The following is a 13,879-nucleotide window of genomic DNA, read 5'->3' on the forward strand; positions in this document are numbered from 1 at the left end:
TGTCCTGGTGGTTGCTGGAGTCATCCCCGTCAAACTTTTGCTGGCGGAGAGAAAGGCAATTTATCAGCGCCGTGGGGAGGACCAGGCACGAACAGAGGAACGCACCCGCACCTACCAGCTGTGGCAGGAGAGCTGGGAACAGGAGACTCGGGGACGCTGGACCAGGCGACTGATACAGCAAGTCCAACCTTGGGTTAATCGGCGGTGCGGAGAGGTGGACTTCTACCTCACCCAATTTCTGACGGGTCACGGCTTTTTCCAGTCGTACCTGTTCAGGATGGGCAAAGCCATGTCACCCGATTGCATATACTGCCTAGAGATTCCCGATGACGTGGAACATACCTTTTTCCACTGCCAGCGTTGGGAAAGGCCCCGCCTGAAGGCTCAACAGTTAGTAGGACTGCTGTCAGTGGACACGGTCATACCGATGATGACGGAGGGTGAGGACAATTGGACCTGTGTGCCACATTACATTCAGGGTATTCTCCGTGCCAAGAAGCTCGACCTTGACCGGGATGCTGTGTAGGTCATAAAGAATCTAAATGCCAGAAACGGTGTGAGCCCTGAGGGCTTAGGTCACATGTTGGCCTGGCTTGAAGTAATGTGACAAACAATTCCAGGTCTATGTCCAACATAGTAGAGGGGGTTTTTTAGTGAGTAGTCGGATGATTTCAGGAGTCTCACACTACAGGCTGGCTACCTGTGTGCGTAAAAGCATTTTCCCTCCTCTCCCTTAGAAAAAAATAAAAAAATTCTGTGTGATTTATCAAGACAAGACCCACTGAGCTGTGTTCAATAAAACGGATCTAGACAAATTATTCATTTAGTTTTTAACCAAGCATTTTAAAATTTTTACAAACTCAAATTTAATCAACTGAACACATATACGAAAACACTGTTAAGGGTACTAACAAAAGTGTGTTACTTATTGTATACTTTGTGTGACATATAATCTACAACATTTACTACAAGTAAAAAATAGCCTAAGAATATGCTTCAGGTAGCATTTTGGCGCTGACTTCCCAGTCCAACAAATAATCTTGTCTTTCCTCTTATCAAATCCAGACAAACTAAAATTACTGTAAAGTTTAATTAAATAATTTGTTTTGGTTGAGAAATGGTACAGTAAAACTAAAATTTCAAACCAAATGAAATGGGAGAATTGATACATGTTGAGGAACACCAATCAAATATTAAAATCTTAGCTGAAAAACTCAAGACAAGTTAGTGAACCAGTTTGTAAAATAACTGCAAAGACAAAAGTTAAAAATAAAAATTGGAATTTGTTAACAATCAACATATCTCTTCAACTCTTTACCGTTTGGCACTGACAACACGATACATATCCTTCTGAAGGAAATATTCATCTATAAAATATAACACTTTACCTAACATGTCCTAAAATACCTCGAGTGGTAGGCACAGATCTATAAAACCTATAACTATCAGTAGTCTCTTTGAGAGTCACCCATCACTATAACCTTTAAAAATATTTGTAATACAAACTATGAAAACTCTAAACCAAGCTGAATTCACAATTCAGGCTCCACTAGGTGGAAACGGTAAAACTATATCACTAACGGAATAAAAGCGTAATCAATACTAATTTTTTCAGCGATAATCAGCCATTTTGAGTTTGACTCAAAACTATATAGACTTAACGGAATGTTTGTAATCATAAACCTTGAGCTGCGTTCCTGATGGTTCTTACTGGTTGACGAAAGAGCTGTTCTTGGATAAAAGACGAGCACTGCTCTCTGAGGAGGCGAGGGGCGCTGCCGGAGCTTTTTTCCTGTTCTTCGGCTGTGACCCGCTCGCTCCTGTCTTTGCCTGCTATGGGTTCAAGAAGGAGCTGTTCTTGGAGAGCAAACCAGCGCTTGATTCAGACATCTGAAGCGCTGAGGACTTGGCGCTCGCTGAAACCCTGGCTCGAGACTTGAAGTTGGGAGTGAGACCGAGAACTAAGTTCTGTAATCACAAAATGAATTTACTTTTATACTCCGAGCGGCTATTATACAGCGGAACGATATATCAAATCTTAAAGGGTAAGTATTACAAGTATCAGTTTCAACCCACCTCCTTGAAAGTTCCCGGAGTTGTGATAAGATAGTAGATGGCGTATCCTGGAATCCACAGCATGGATGACAGACTGAGGCCAATGCCAATCAATTCTGCCCAGTCCGGGTAAACGTATGGACCGTACTTGGCAGGTACGTACATCACTATGTAGAATATGAAGATAGACTGCAACATGTTCGGAGTTTAATATCAGATTATTTTACAGACACAATTAGTAAGCAGCATTACTGGATTTACATAATAATAATCACATAAGATATCCCCTGTTACTTCATATCAGAGTACTTTAAAATTTAACGGCTAATAGTGGCTAATAAGTGTGAAAAAGATAGGTTAGCATATTCATATTTGCTAATCCATCTTCCATTTATGGATACAAAATTCTGTTATTCAGCTGTTCATGGGCGTAAATTATTTTATTTTTATGAATGAAAGATTAGAGTATGAGACAAGTGAATAAAAGGTTAACACGTAGAGTGCGGCCGTTCCCGATCGGGTACGGCGCTTGGCCCCCGTACGGTGCGTCCGTACCCCATCGGGAACGCTCGGTAATGCCTTTTGTATATCTTCGTTTTTGCTCTAGCGTCGGCCGAAAGCGGACCTATACGACGTTAGCGTGTAGTATGTGACTTGCATTTTGTTGTGGTGTAGGTTGGTAGTAAATTTCCCCGTAAAATTCCCGTCTGGCAATCTCAAAAGTCTTCTTTTTGTCCCGTCTTTTTCCCTCCATTTGGCAATACAATTCCAATGGGACCGGCTACGTTCCAAGCAGTGCTGCTATCTGTGGGTGTTTAGCGAACTACATCGACTCTCGTTGTAAAGCAGGACATCCCCTCACGTTATTTGCTATTCGTCAGACCAAAATTGAAAAGGCCAATCACACGCGGCAATCGGGTTTACTCGACGCTGAGGGCTGCGCCGCACTGGGGATACGCCCGCTATTTGACGTGCCGCAGCGAACGTGTTAACATAGAAATCAAACATAAATTGAAAATAAGAGTGGGTTTGATCAAGGCCACACTAAATTAACAGGCCGTAGCTCTGGGAGGACATCAACATGGGAATATTTATTCATTAATACATCTAATCTACCAATATATTTTTTTTTTTTTGTCTTAGGACGCTAGGCACGAGCCTGGGATTGTTTTTCACATTACTTCAGGCTAGACCTAAGGGTTACGGCATTATCACTTAGATAAAATCCATTGGTGACTTGGCGGGGATCGAACCCGGGACCTCAGGGACCGAAGTCCCGTGCTCTTACCACTACACCAGCTCGCTCCCCAATCTACCAATAATTCTATTTAATAAGTCATAACTTTGACAGTGCGTACAAATGAACATTCCATTCTCATATTAAAGTAGCCGGTTTTAGAACAAAAATGAACGTAGATATGAATTGAGTGGCCAGCAGATTTAGTCGAATATGCTAACTTCACAACCAAGCCAAATTGAAAGGAGAACTATCGTAGGCTATATAATCTTTTATGTTACCTATAACAGTAACATAGTAGTAAGATAGCATTTTGTGAGTAACATCTTTGACTATTAAATTGAACTAGACATTCCATCCCCATCTTAAAATTGTTGCTAGTTTTTAATTACTGATTTCTGTCAAACTACAGACTTTGTAAAGAAGTCAAATCCATAGGACAGCTTATTGTAATAGCATATTTTATCTCCCTTTAACTATCCCAGTAACAAAATATATGGTAGAATATAGAATTGTATACACTTAGCACATTCTGTGACTGGCTCACAGAACCATGTTCTTCTTTAATAAAAAAATGGCAAGTCAATAGTCACACTCACCACCATCGTGGCTGGAGCGAAGAAGACCCAGCAGAAGTACCAGAACCTGTTGGGCCTCACACCCATCATTTGGTGAACACAGTCTATGAACTTGCCAGCTCCAAATATCCAGGAAATTGCGATGGTCTGGAAGAAACAAACCCACAGGAGACACATCCCGGAAGCGGAGTAGTAATCCATCAGCTGGAATATGTATGCTCCGCCCTGCAGAAATAAGAACCATACAGCACAGTAGTTTGGATAAAAAAGTAGGTGTACAGAAAAGTTAATCAAAATCACTTAGGAGCGTAACATTTTTTCTGTCCTAAATGCTAGGCCCTATAGCAAGGGATTTTTTCATATTACTCTGCCTAAGAATTGAGTCATTGCTTGGGTGAAATTCATTGGCGATTTGGCAGGATTTGAACCTCGGAACACAGGTACCGAAGTCCTCTACCACTATCAGCTTGATCCCTTAAGGTAAATTAATAGGAGCTTGATTTGGGAATATTTGTAATTTAAAATCTTACAGACTATAGATCCTATATGCAATATGCATGCATGGAATGTATCCAGCAAACAAGGCGGGGGGGGGGGGGGGGGGGTAATATACAAGGTTGAAGTGTACTGATAAAAAGTATAGTGGCAGGTATAAGGATCCGAACCAACGACACTGCCTTTCACACGAAGTATACTACCGACTGAGCCACCGAGAGGCTATTCTCTGAGTAAGATTAGTTATAGCTGAATGCCAAGAATGACAGCCAAAATTGCCCAACAGCTTATTTTGGGTAAAAAAATCTTCTCAGTCCGATATGGGGTAGTTTGATTACTTAATTTACTGGATCAGAGGTGTTTGACTACAATTTGCTCAAATATGGCTCTCTAGTTGTTTGTTTTTACTCTAGACTTTAAAGGACAATATTGGAAACAAAATCTTGTACAACCTTCAACAACAATCTTAAAATGTAATTACTAATTTTAAATCAATATTTTTAAATTTCATCATGGAGCAACAGCTACACATTACAGGAGGTAGCACTGATGTGAAGTATCTACACCTGGCCAAATACCTGAGTGACCATAGGTATGCCCAGCAGACACAGCAGCACACATACGGCCATAGTGAACTTGGCCCGATGTGGCCGGAGAGTTTCTGGCCAGTTGTCAACCATGCCCGTGATGAAAGACTCTACGATACAGAACTCGCTGTCTATACCCAAGATCTGCAATACATCAAGGTTAATATATGAGTTAATTTAGAACACTTTAATTGTGAGTTTTAGGACTAATATTTTGGATGCCAAAGTAGACATCATATCTACGTGGGAAAACTGCAGCAAATTTTGTTCAAGAATTTTCTCTAGGCCAGGATTTTGAATTGTTGAATAAAGCCCCGTAGCAGATAGCTTACTGGTACCTGAAAAAATACAGGTAGGACATAGATCAGACAGAAGTCAAAAAACAAAAGACACAATATGTCAAAGTGTAAAGAGAGAGTTCACAAAATGTTGTAGAAAATTTTAATTTTAAGACCATCGGTTATCTAGTGAAAAATGTAGCTTTTTAGGTAAGGTCTTACTCAGTTACCAAATCAAACTATTAACGTATACTCACCACCAGCATTGAGAAGAATATGGCAGCCCATGCTGGCGCTCCAGGCAACTTAAGCACCACTTCTGGGTATGTGAGGAACACCAGACCAGGACCACTTTTTACCACCTGCAGGGGAATATGGGAATTAAAACTCAGTCAAGGGGGCAGGAGAATTAAAACTTAGTCAGAGAAATATTTAAAAAACATTACATTGAATTTTTTCCCCGGATTTAAATACTACAAGTTCCCCAAAAATATACCTGCATCCATGTCATCTGATGCATTGTGATATGGCAACTAGTTTTATCTCATATGCTAGTCATCCTCAGGCTTGTACTGAGATGTCTTTGTGCTTTATTTGAAGGTTGGTAATCAATAAGTAGATCCTTGATAAAAAGTATCTCATGGGGATTATTAAATGAGACTTCTTATCAAGGTTTGCAATAACATGCGATGAAGGGTCAAATAAATTCAAGGGTATTTGAAAATAACATTTGTTATCAAGGGTTTTGGTATCAAAGTTCCACTGTAAATAAGACACGCACACTCACGGACATAAAACACCGACATTTAGGTAACAAAAAACAAAAGATAACACTAGGAATTTTGTGGGACCCAAAGTGATTAGGCAAAAGTATATCAAATAATAGTTGAAAGCAAACTGAGATATTGATTGTAACACGTGTAAACACTATTCAAAAATACTTTTCACTCTCAAAACAATTTCTTGCTGAAGGGTCTGTTAATCAATTGCTTACCTCAGATACGTGAGTGCCTTGTTCCAGAGCAATGTTGCCCAGAATGGAGAAAGTGACACATCCGGCCAATAAACAGGTCAACGTGTTAACAATGCAGGTTATAATGGCATCCCTGAAACAACATAAGTGTTATGTTAGTTTAAAAACATATACAACATCTTAATCCTATTTATCTTAATCCTATTTATCTTAATCCTATAAAAACAGACCTTACAATCCTTTTATTTTAAATGTTAAGTAAGTATTTGGTAATATAGCCACTCTGTTGCTTTATCAAGTTTTTTTTATTTGATTTTTTATTTTTTATTTAAAACTTCTATTAAACTCTGCAATAGAGATTTTCAAGCGTGACGTCTTAACCTGGGATAAGTACCGTAATCAACTTTTGCGTTGTGAAAACAGCTGTAGTGACAATCAGCCAGCAACAAATCAATCTGAAAATAACCCAGGTTTAAACCTCTATTATAATTTATCATATTTACTACATTAGGACAGAAATAACAGAAGACCATTTTATAAATATGTAAATGCATGTGTCTAATAATAGCATATCATTAATAAAGTGATGAACTACTATAATAGTGCTACTATAATCGGGCTATACACGGGAGTAAAAGTTAAAAGTGACTCTTTTTTACCCGAGCTCAAGTTTTACGATCGAGGCGAAGACGAGTTCGGAAAATAAGCGAGGGTAGAAAGGTCACTTTTTGCCCGTGTGATGAAGTATATTTTTTGTCATATTGCATTATTATTTTAGCAAACTAAGCTAGGAAACAAAAATACCCTACTGTTCATGTACGGTTTATTTTACGTACATTTCTACTTTGAATTACTGTGAAAATATACAAACTTGTAGCAATTATGATGGAACTTGTTGTAAGAGCCGAGGGCGGGGAGAGCGCCAGTGCCGATGCTGTAGGCGAAGAATATCTGAGTGGCTCCGTCAATCCAAGGCCCAGGACCGAGTAGTTCCTCCCAGCGAGGTGTTATGTAGTAAAGTAGTCCATCCCCGGCACCAGGCAAAGTCACCCCTCTCACTAGGAGCACTAGGAGAACTACGTATGGGAAGAGGGCCGTGAACCAGATGATCTGTCACAACAATACATTGATTAGTGGTTTGAGTGAAAAATTTGAACTCCTTTTGATTGGGAGATACTTTAAAGATGCTGTGGAGTGAAGAAGGAAATAAAAAAGTGTATGATTCTGGATGTTAAGTTATAAAGATAACCAGAGAACAACAAAATATTTTTCATCACTCTGAATTTAAAAATAGCCCATTTCCATACAGCTGAGATCTTCGAAAATCTTCAATTTCACTAAACCAAAAACAAATAGTGATCAGCTGACTCTTTTCCTGGCATAAACATTACTTTTGCTACACAAACAATACTTTGCCTGACATCAACAAAGTTACAACTGAAGTTCCTGGTTAGCTCAAAAGGAGTGATGAAGTAGCTTTTCATCGTGATAAAAAGTATCATTCAATACTCGTCAAGAAAGCCCCATTTCTGGTCTTCGACTCTCATGTAAAAACACTATCTCGCCCCAAAATGGGTCACTTTCATGACTAGTAGTGAAGTATACTATTGTAATAACATCTATTAACTAAGTATTTAAAATACTAACTGTAAAAGCTAACTAAGGCAATTTTCCACAAAATTGAAGATCATAAGTATAATTTCAACCAAGAAGAGCTACAGAGTCTTTAAAACATTTTATACTTAGAAACACAGGTTATAAATCACTTGTGGTCTAAATAATGTGTAAACACTCTTTTGTTTGGTTAGTTTGTAATGTTTATTTATATCAATTCGTTACAGTAATAAAATTTTGCCCACATGTGCATACATCTTAAAAGTGAAATAAATTTATGTCCCTAACGGTACGTTCTCTCGTTGTGGGTCATATTTTCAATAGAAAACCAGAACACCCTGAAAATGTTGAATTTGTTAAATTTTTTAAAACCATCAACCTTTTACCTTTCCACTCTGATGCAGGCCTCGGCAGATGATGAGGTAGATCAAGACCCAGCCTAGCAGCAGACTCCCTAGTAACTCCCACTGCATTCCTCCCAGCTGGTCTATCCCGGGGGAGATTTGTAGCACCCGCTTGCTGCAACATGACACTACCATGTAAAATCTTGGCAATTATCTAGAAAAACAAATTTTAAAAAATCTATCATATTAATGTTTTACGGCTCAAAAGTTTTGTAGTTGAAAAGGCTGAATAGTGAATAATGATTCAGTGTAAAATGGTGTGAGAAGCAAAGAGTAGCTTGCTGATGACTAAGATCAGATGTTTCGTTTGCCAAGAAAACTTATTGCACAGGGTAAGGTATACAAAGGAAACTCGCTTATTGGACAACTAATGGCAGATTATGCTAGAGGTTATGTTTCTGTCAATGTACTGTTATGCAATTGAAACATGTTAAAAACTAAACAAACAACACAGAGATTTGTAAATCAGTGGTACAACTTTGAGGGTATATATAGGCACTGAATCTACAGTCAACCCTGGAGCCATGATATCAAAACACATTCTAAGTGATGCTGTATGCTACTTACTCCCAATACTCTTCCACGGGCGTAGTTGTGTGGTTGGTACGGTTGTGGATCAACGTTGCGTTCATACCAGGCGCAAAGCAAGTCTCCGTATTCCACCAATTATCTATAACAAATAATTGAGATTTTTGACAACGTACGATTTCTATGTCAATGACTAGGATTATTAAATTCCTACCTTGGTTACATGACTAAGCGACAGAGTTTTACCATACAAATCACAGTTACAAGTTGGTAGGATATATGTAGGTAGGAGCTATGTTAACCAAGGTGGAAATTGACTATTATTCACACATAGATGTGCCTGATGTTGCAATAACTCCCAAGGTTAGAATACAGTGGAGCTTAGGGTAAAAACCCAGTGGAGCAGGGCAAGTTATATACTTGCTGGTGGCTTGTAACCTGGCTTACCTAGTAGGATTCCCAGTTTCAAGAACAATTAATTATGAGTATGAAAATTTACCTTGAAGTTGACAGGTTCTTGAAATTTGTGCGATTACTAAACTCTATGTAAATTTCACCACTTGTGTTGTGTTGTTGTGTAGCATCATCAGAAGCTCATATATTACTATATACTAGGATTGCTTTCATAGCAATGAAAGCCAGTTGAGCGGAGAAATCATGTTTCATGGGTTTTAAAGCAATAAATGAAAAAAATGTGTATATAGATATAATACAAAATACCAATGTTTCCACACACTGCACTGCTAGCCTTTACTACTTCCTTCACCACTTCCTACGTTGTGGACCTGTTTTCCTTTCTTCCTTGAGCATTTTAAGATTGCAGATACATTAATCTATCTGCCACAGACGGTTCCCACACACCGCACTGCTGGCCTTTACTACTTCCTTCACCACATCCTACATCGTTGACCTGTTTCCCTCCCTTCCCATAGCATTTTAGTGTTGCATATAATGTAACTGCTACAAACGGTTCCCACACCCCGGACTGTTCACCTTTACTCCATCCTACGTACACTACCTCCTACGTCTTGGACCTGTTTCCCTCCCTTCCCATAGCATTTTAGGATTACAGATACATTAATATAACTGAGATTAAGTGTTATAAAGATTGCATTGAAGTTGATTCTAAAGAGCTTCGCTTCGCTCCGCTCAATTATGCTACTATTACTGTTTACCATACCAATTTAACAACAACAACCAGAGAGTTACAGAGGCAAAAACCTTTCTGGTTCTTGCATACGCTGCCGGCCGGCTCCTACACCAGCATCTACACTGTCCACTGAATGTAAACAAATAATGTAATTTGAGAACAATAATGTAAATATATGAACTGAGCTCCTGATGATGCCACAAAAGTGCTGAAACATCGAGGATCATAATCACAAATTCTAGAATCCTGCATCCCTAAGGTAATTTTTGTTTTTTTAAGCAAGATCCAAGGATTCCTTGTACTATGGTGATCTGCTACCTTGATGTTGTAAATTAAAACCATTAACTTTTGGATAGCGAAGTAGACATAGCCTCTAAATGGAACAACTGTAGCTAGCCTGTAGTTAATTGGCATATTAGGTAAAAATCTGTAATCAAATCACTTCACACTGTTAACGCTCAATTCATCTGTGTCTATTTTAATATTAGAAACTGGCGGCAGCTTTAATGGGATATAGGTTTCATCTAAGGTGAGACTCAATAGAGGCATTGATTATTGGATACTGAAGTGGACTCTGTTGTATTTTTAGTCAAGGATAGAAGTAAAACCTTTGACCTTCAGTATCCAATAGTCAATGGTATAACTCACCGCAATGCTCCCAAGGAAGTCCAGGTAGAGATGTGAACGAAGCGATCAGGTAGAACAAAGTCCAAGAGATTATAATGCAGTAATAGATGTCTAGGAAGAATACTATTGTCATTGTGGCGTACCCAACTCCTACAAACACAATGTAAACCTTAGTCAAGTTATGAAACTGTAGTAGGTCTATATAAGTACTTGGTTTAGTAATTTTACTGTATTCTTTTGATACTCCCTTCAAAATCTGGCAAAAATTAGGGTAAAAGGCGTGCTTGTCTTAAACATTGGAAGTTTGGAAAAGGAAATTTAATATTGGAAACAAATGGAAATAGTTTTACTCTTTTTGCCCTATATGGGTGAAACTTAATGCTTTGAGTTTCATTCAAGTTATAATTTTTGTTTTGTTTTTGTATAACTCTAAATTTTTTAAATCTTAATTCAGCTAATGGATTTTTTTTAATTAGAGCCTTGGTTAGTTCTTTTGACATAGACCTCTTTTTAAAATATCTAAGAATATTTTGATGCGTAAACGTAAACCCTCAAGATTACAGAAGGGTCAAGGTGTTGTGAGAATTAATTTAAAATTTTGCTTAGTTGACTACTGATTACTGTACCGGTACCACCCATGTACTACCATGTACCCTCCCTCGGGATCACCCATTCATCTGCATTTTATGTCTCACCATCACAATTTATCACCCTAGATGTCAGACTGAACACCAGAACAATTTTACACATTACTTCACGCTAGGCTGGCGGTCATGGCTTCACAGATTAAATACATTGGTGGTTGACAAGATTTGAACCTGGGACCTCGAAGACTGAAGCTATGTGCTCTACTCAGATTTTTCCCTTCAAAGCAAATAAATCTTTTGCATTTCACTTACCCTGCAGTAAAGGACAAAGTTGTCCCACCAAGGTCATGCCACCAGCTCCTAGGTATTGCCCCACAGCCACTTCTTGGAAGAAAATGGGAATTCCACAGAACACCATGGCTATGCCGTAGGTCACCAAGAAGGCTCCTAGAACGGGGGATAAATTATAATGATATGCAATACTGGATAGGTTTTAAACTTTCTAAATGAGTGAGTGTCAAAGTAAATTTTGATTTCAATTGAAGTGATGTTGACAAGACTCAAGTCAAAACTTCTCATTCTTCTAAAACTTTAATGTTTTAAGATTATTTTACTCGACACAATTGTTTTTACGAGCACAATTATTGTTACTACGAGCAGGGGATATTTCCCAGAATTTCATGCTAGTACCAGCAATAACACCTTCATTGGCGAGTCATATGCCACACTACCAGCAATGAATATAAACAAGTAAAACACAACCCGTATTTATGTTATCACAACACTGTTAAATATGCATTAATTGAACACAACACTGATAGATTGAAATTTTGTTTGGTAACGTTTTTAATAATTTACAAAAATTATTGTGATGTCCAAACCTGAAAAACAATCACTGAGTAGTTTCGTTGAGCGACTGCTAAAGAAACCCACACTAAACCATTTTTTAAGTGTAGCCGACGTCTTTGTCTGATTTAATCGATTTCTACTGTAAAAAAATTACTGTTTGGTCTACAAAAAGTACAGAAACCCCCTGTTTACTTTGTAGTGTACAAAAGGTATTGTTCACATAGACCAAGAGGGTTTTCCTGGATCTTTAAGTTACATAGAGCTCGATTTCTTATACATGGAACTACCATATGCCATTTATCTTCCTCAACCTTTTGAGTGAAAAAAATCCACTTTTGATACGTATATAGAAACTACAACATTAAAATAATTTGGAATTCATATATAAATTGACGAATGTTTAGCCGTGACCTACCTTCTATAACTTAGTCCTTCAAAAAATTTATGCATTTTAAGTAATTTCTACCACTACTTTTTTGCAGATGTAACAAACCTTTTGAGCTATTGTTTTAAAAGTAGGATCGAGTGGATGGAAGAGATTTCTTGCTCTAAGACTGCCTACATTTTTTGAAGGGAGTATAAAAACCCAACGTACCTCCTCCGTTTTTGTAGCAGAGGTAGGGGAACCTCCACACGTTGCCTAGTCCTACGCTCACACTGATGCAGGAGAACAGAAAGTCCAGTTTGTTGCCCCATCCTCCCCTTTCCTCTTCTTCTGGCTGAGGAGGTATCACTTGGGGGGTGACTCCGTCTGAAGGGCCCTGCAATAGTATTGTATGTTAGGTATTGACAAATAAACAGTATCAGCAAACTGACCAATACTTTTCTCTAGTAAAGTGATATTGAAATCATCCTGTCTGATTCTTATATCCAAAAAAAATTTTACATAAATTATTGTATCTTATCTTGATCAAATTTCCCAAAAATACATACTGAATTTAATATAAATCATGTTACAGGTGTAGTCTTTAGCTGTATGTATAGGTACATATTTATGAAATATAGAGAAAATCACAATTGCAATAACTTTTGACTTTATGGTTAGTGGGGTAAGGTACTCGTCATGTTTGTACCCACTCACCAGTGGTTCAACTCTAAAAAAAACCCAAATGAACGTTTTGTTAGTTCTCTGCCTTATACTATATACGCCAGATTTGGGATGAAAAGGAATAAAGTGTATTACACTTTGGCAGGATGACAATATGTCTGTTTTGAAAATGTTTTACAGAAATTCACAAAAGGAAAGGAATGTTTTTAAATATACCTGTTTGGCGGAGAACTCAATAAAAGTCTGTTCGGGGTCGACGTCTTTCTCCTGACCCCAGTAGTACATCTTCTCTGACATGACGGCGAGAGATGTGGGGGAGCCGTGTTGGTAGTTGAGAGTGTACTTCTACAACAGAAAAGTGAACATTGAAATTTACTTCTAGAAGAGACCAGAAGGTAAAGGAGCTGTGTTGGTAGTTGGAGTGTAATTCTGGGACAGAATAGGAGGAGTAAGAGAGCGTGTTGGTAGTTGGGAGTGTACCATACTTATAGAATAGAACATAGAAGTAAGAGAGCTGTATTGGTATACTATGGTTGGGACTTAGGAACAGATAGGTAGTTGGGATTTGTGGAATAGAACAGAGGCGTTCGAGCCATGTTGAGAGTGTACTACTGGAACCGAATAGAACACCTTTAAGATGAAGAAATAAAAAACAAACACAAAACATGATGGCTATTACTCTATATTGGTGGAGTACTGTAGTATACATTCCATATCCTATTAGTTAGCATTGATTTTGGTTGGATACTGGATACTGGTTGTGGACGATTAACTCATCCTAATGCAGAGTTCAGTATTAGTTTTGGTATGTAATTCATTTTTAACTTAAGGATTATTGATACATTTTTTTATTATATCTAACTCTCATT

At 38.1% G+C, this 13,879-nt stretch overlaps 1 protein-coding gene across 1 annotated transcript; it reads right to left on the reverse strand.

Moving 5' to 3' along the window:
* Positions 1-1,188: 1,188 nt before the first annotated feature.
* Positions 1,189-13,349, reverse strand: LOC129005363 (sodium- and chloride-dependent GABA transporter 1-like). Its single transcript, XM_054434228.1, has 13 exons — positions 13,227-13,349; positions 12,558-12,723; positions 11,426-11,560; positions 10,548-10,676; positions 8,789-8,891; positions 8,204-8,336; positions 7,075-7,313; positions 6,225-6,336; positions 5,488-5,592; positions 4,944-5,096; positions 3,892-4,095; positions 2,077-2,244; positions 1,189-1,968 (listed from the first exon to the last, which is right to left on the reverse strand). Exons 1-13 carry the CDS (start codon positions 13,305-13,307, stop codon positions 1,834-1,836), a joined length of 1,863 nt encoding a protein of 620 aa, XP_054290203.1. The 5' UTR covers positions 13,308-13,349; the 3' UTR covers positions 1,189-1,833.
* Positions 13,350-13,879: the final 530 nt, after the last annotated feature.

This window comes from Macrosteles quadrilineatus, unplaced genomic scaffold, assembly GCF_028750875.1.
Source record: "Macrosteles quadrilineatus isolate MER2022 unplaced genomic scaffold, UCM_ALF_1.0 Scaffold_20__1_contigs__length_2534061, whole genome shotgun sequence".
NCBI classification, from domain to species: Eukaryota; Metazoa; Arthropoda; class Insecta; order Hemiptera; family Cicadellidae; genus Macrosteles; species Macrosteles quadrilineatus.

Excerpts from the sequence above, each read along its gene's own strand:
- LOC129005363 (XM_054434228.1), bottom strand. The coding sequence starts at position 13,307 with ATGTCAGAGAAGATGTACTACTGGGGTCAGGAGAAAGACGTCGACCCC. Across the intron at positions 11,561-12,557 it reads CTGCTACAAAAACGGAGGAG|GAGCCTTCTTGGTGACCTAC; the intron begins GTACGTTGGGTT and ends CCCCCGTTCTAG. Across the intron at positions 8,337-8,788 it reads CCCGTGGAAGAGTATTGGGA|CAAGCGGGTGCTACAAATCT; the intron begins GTAAGTAGCATA and ends GTCATGTTGCAG.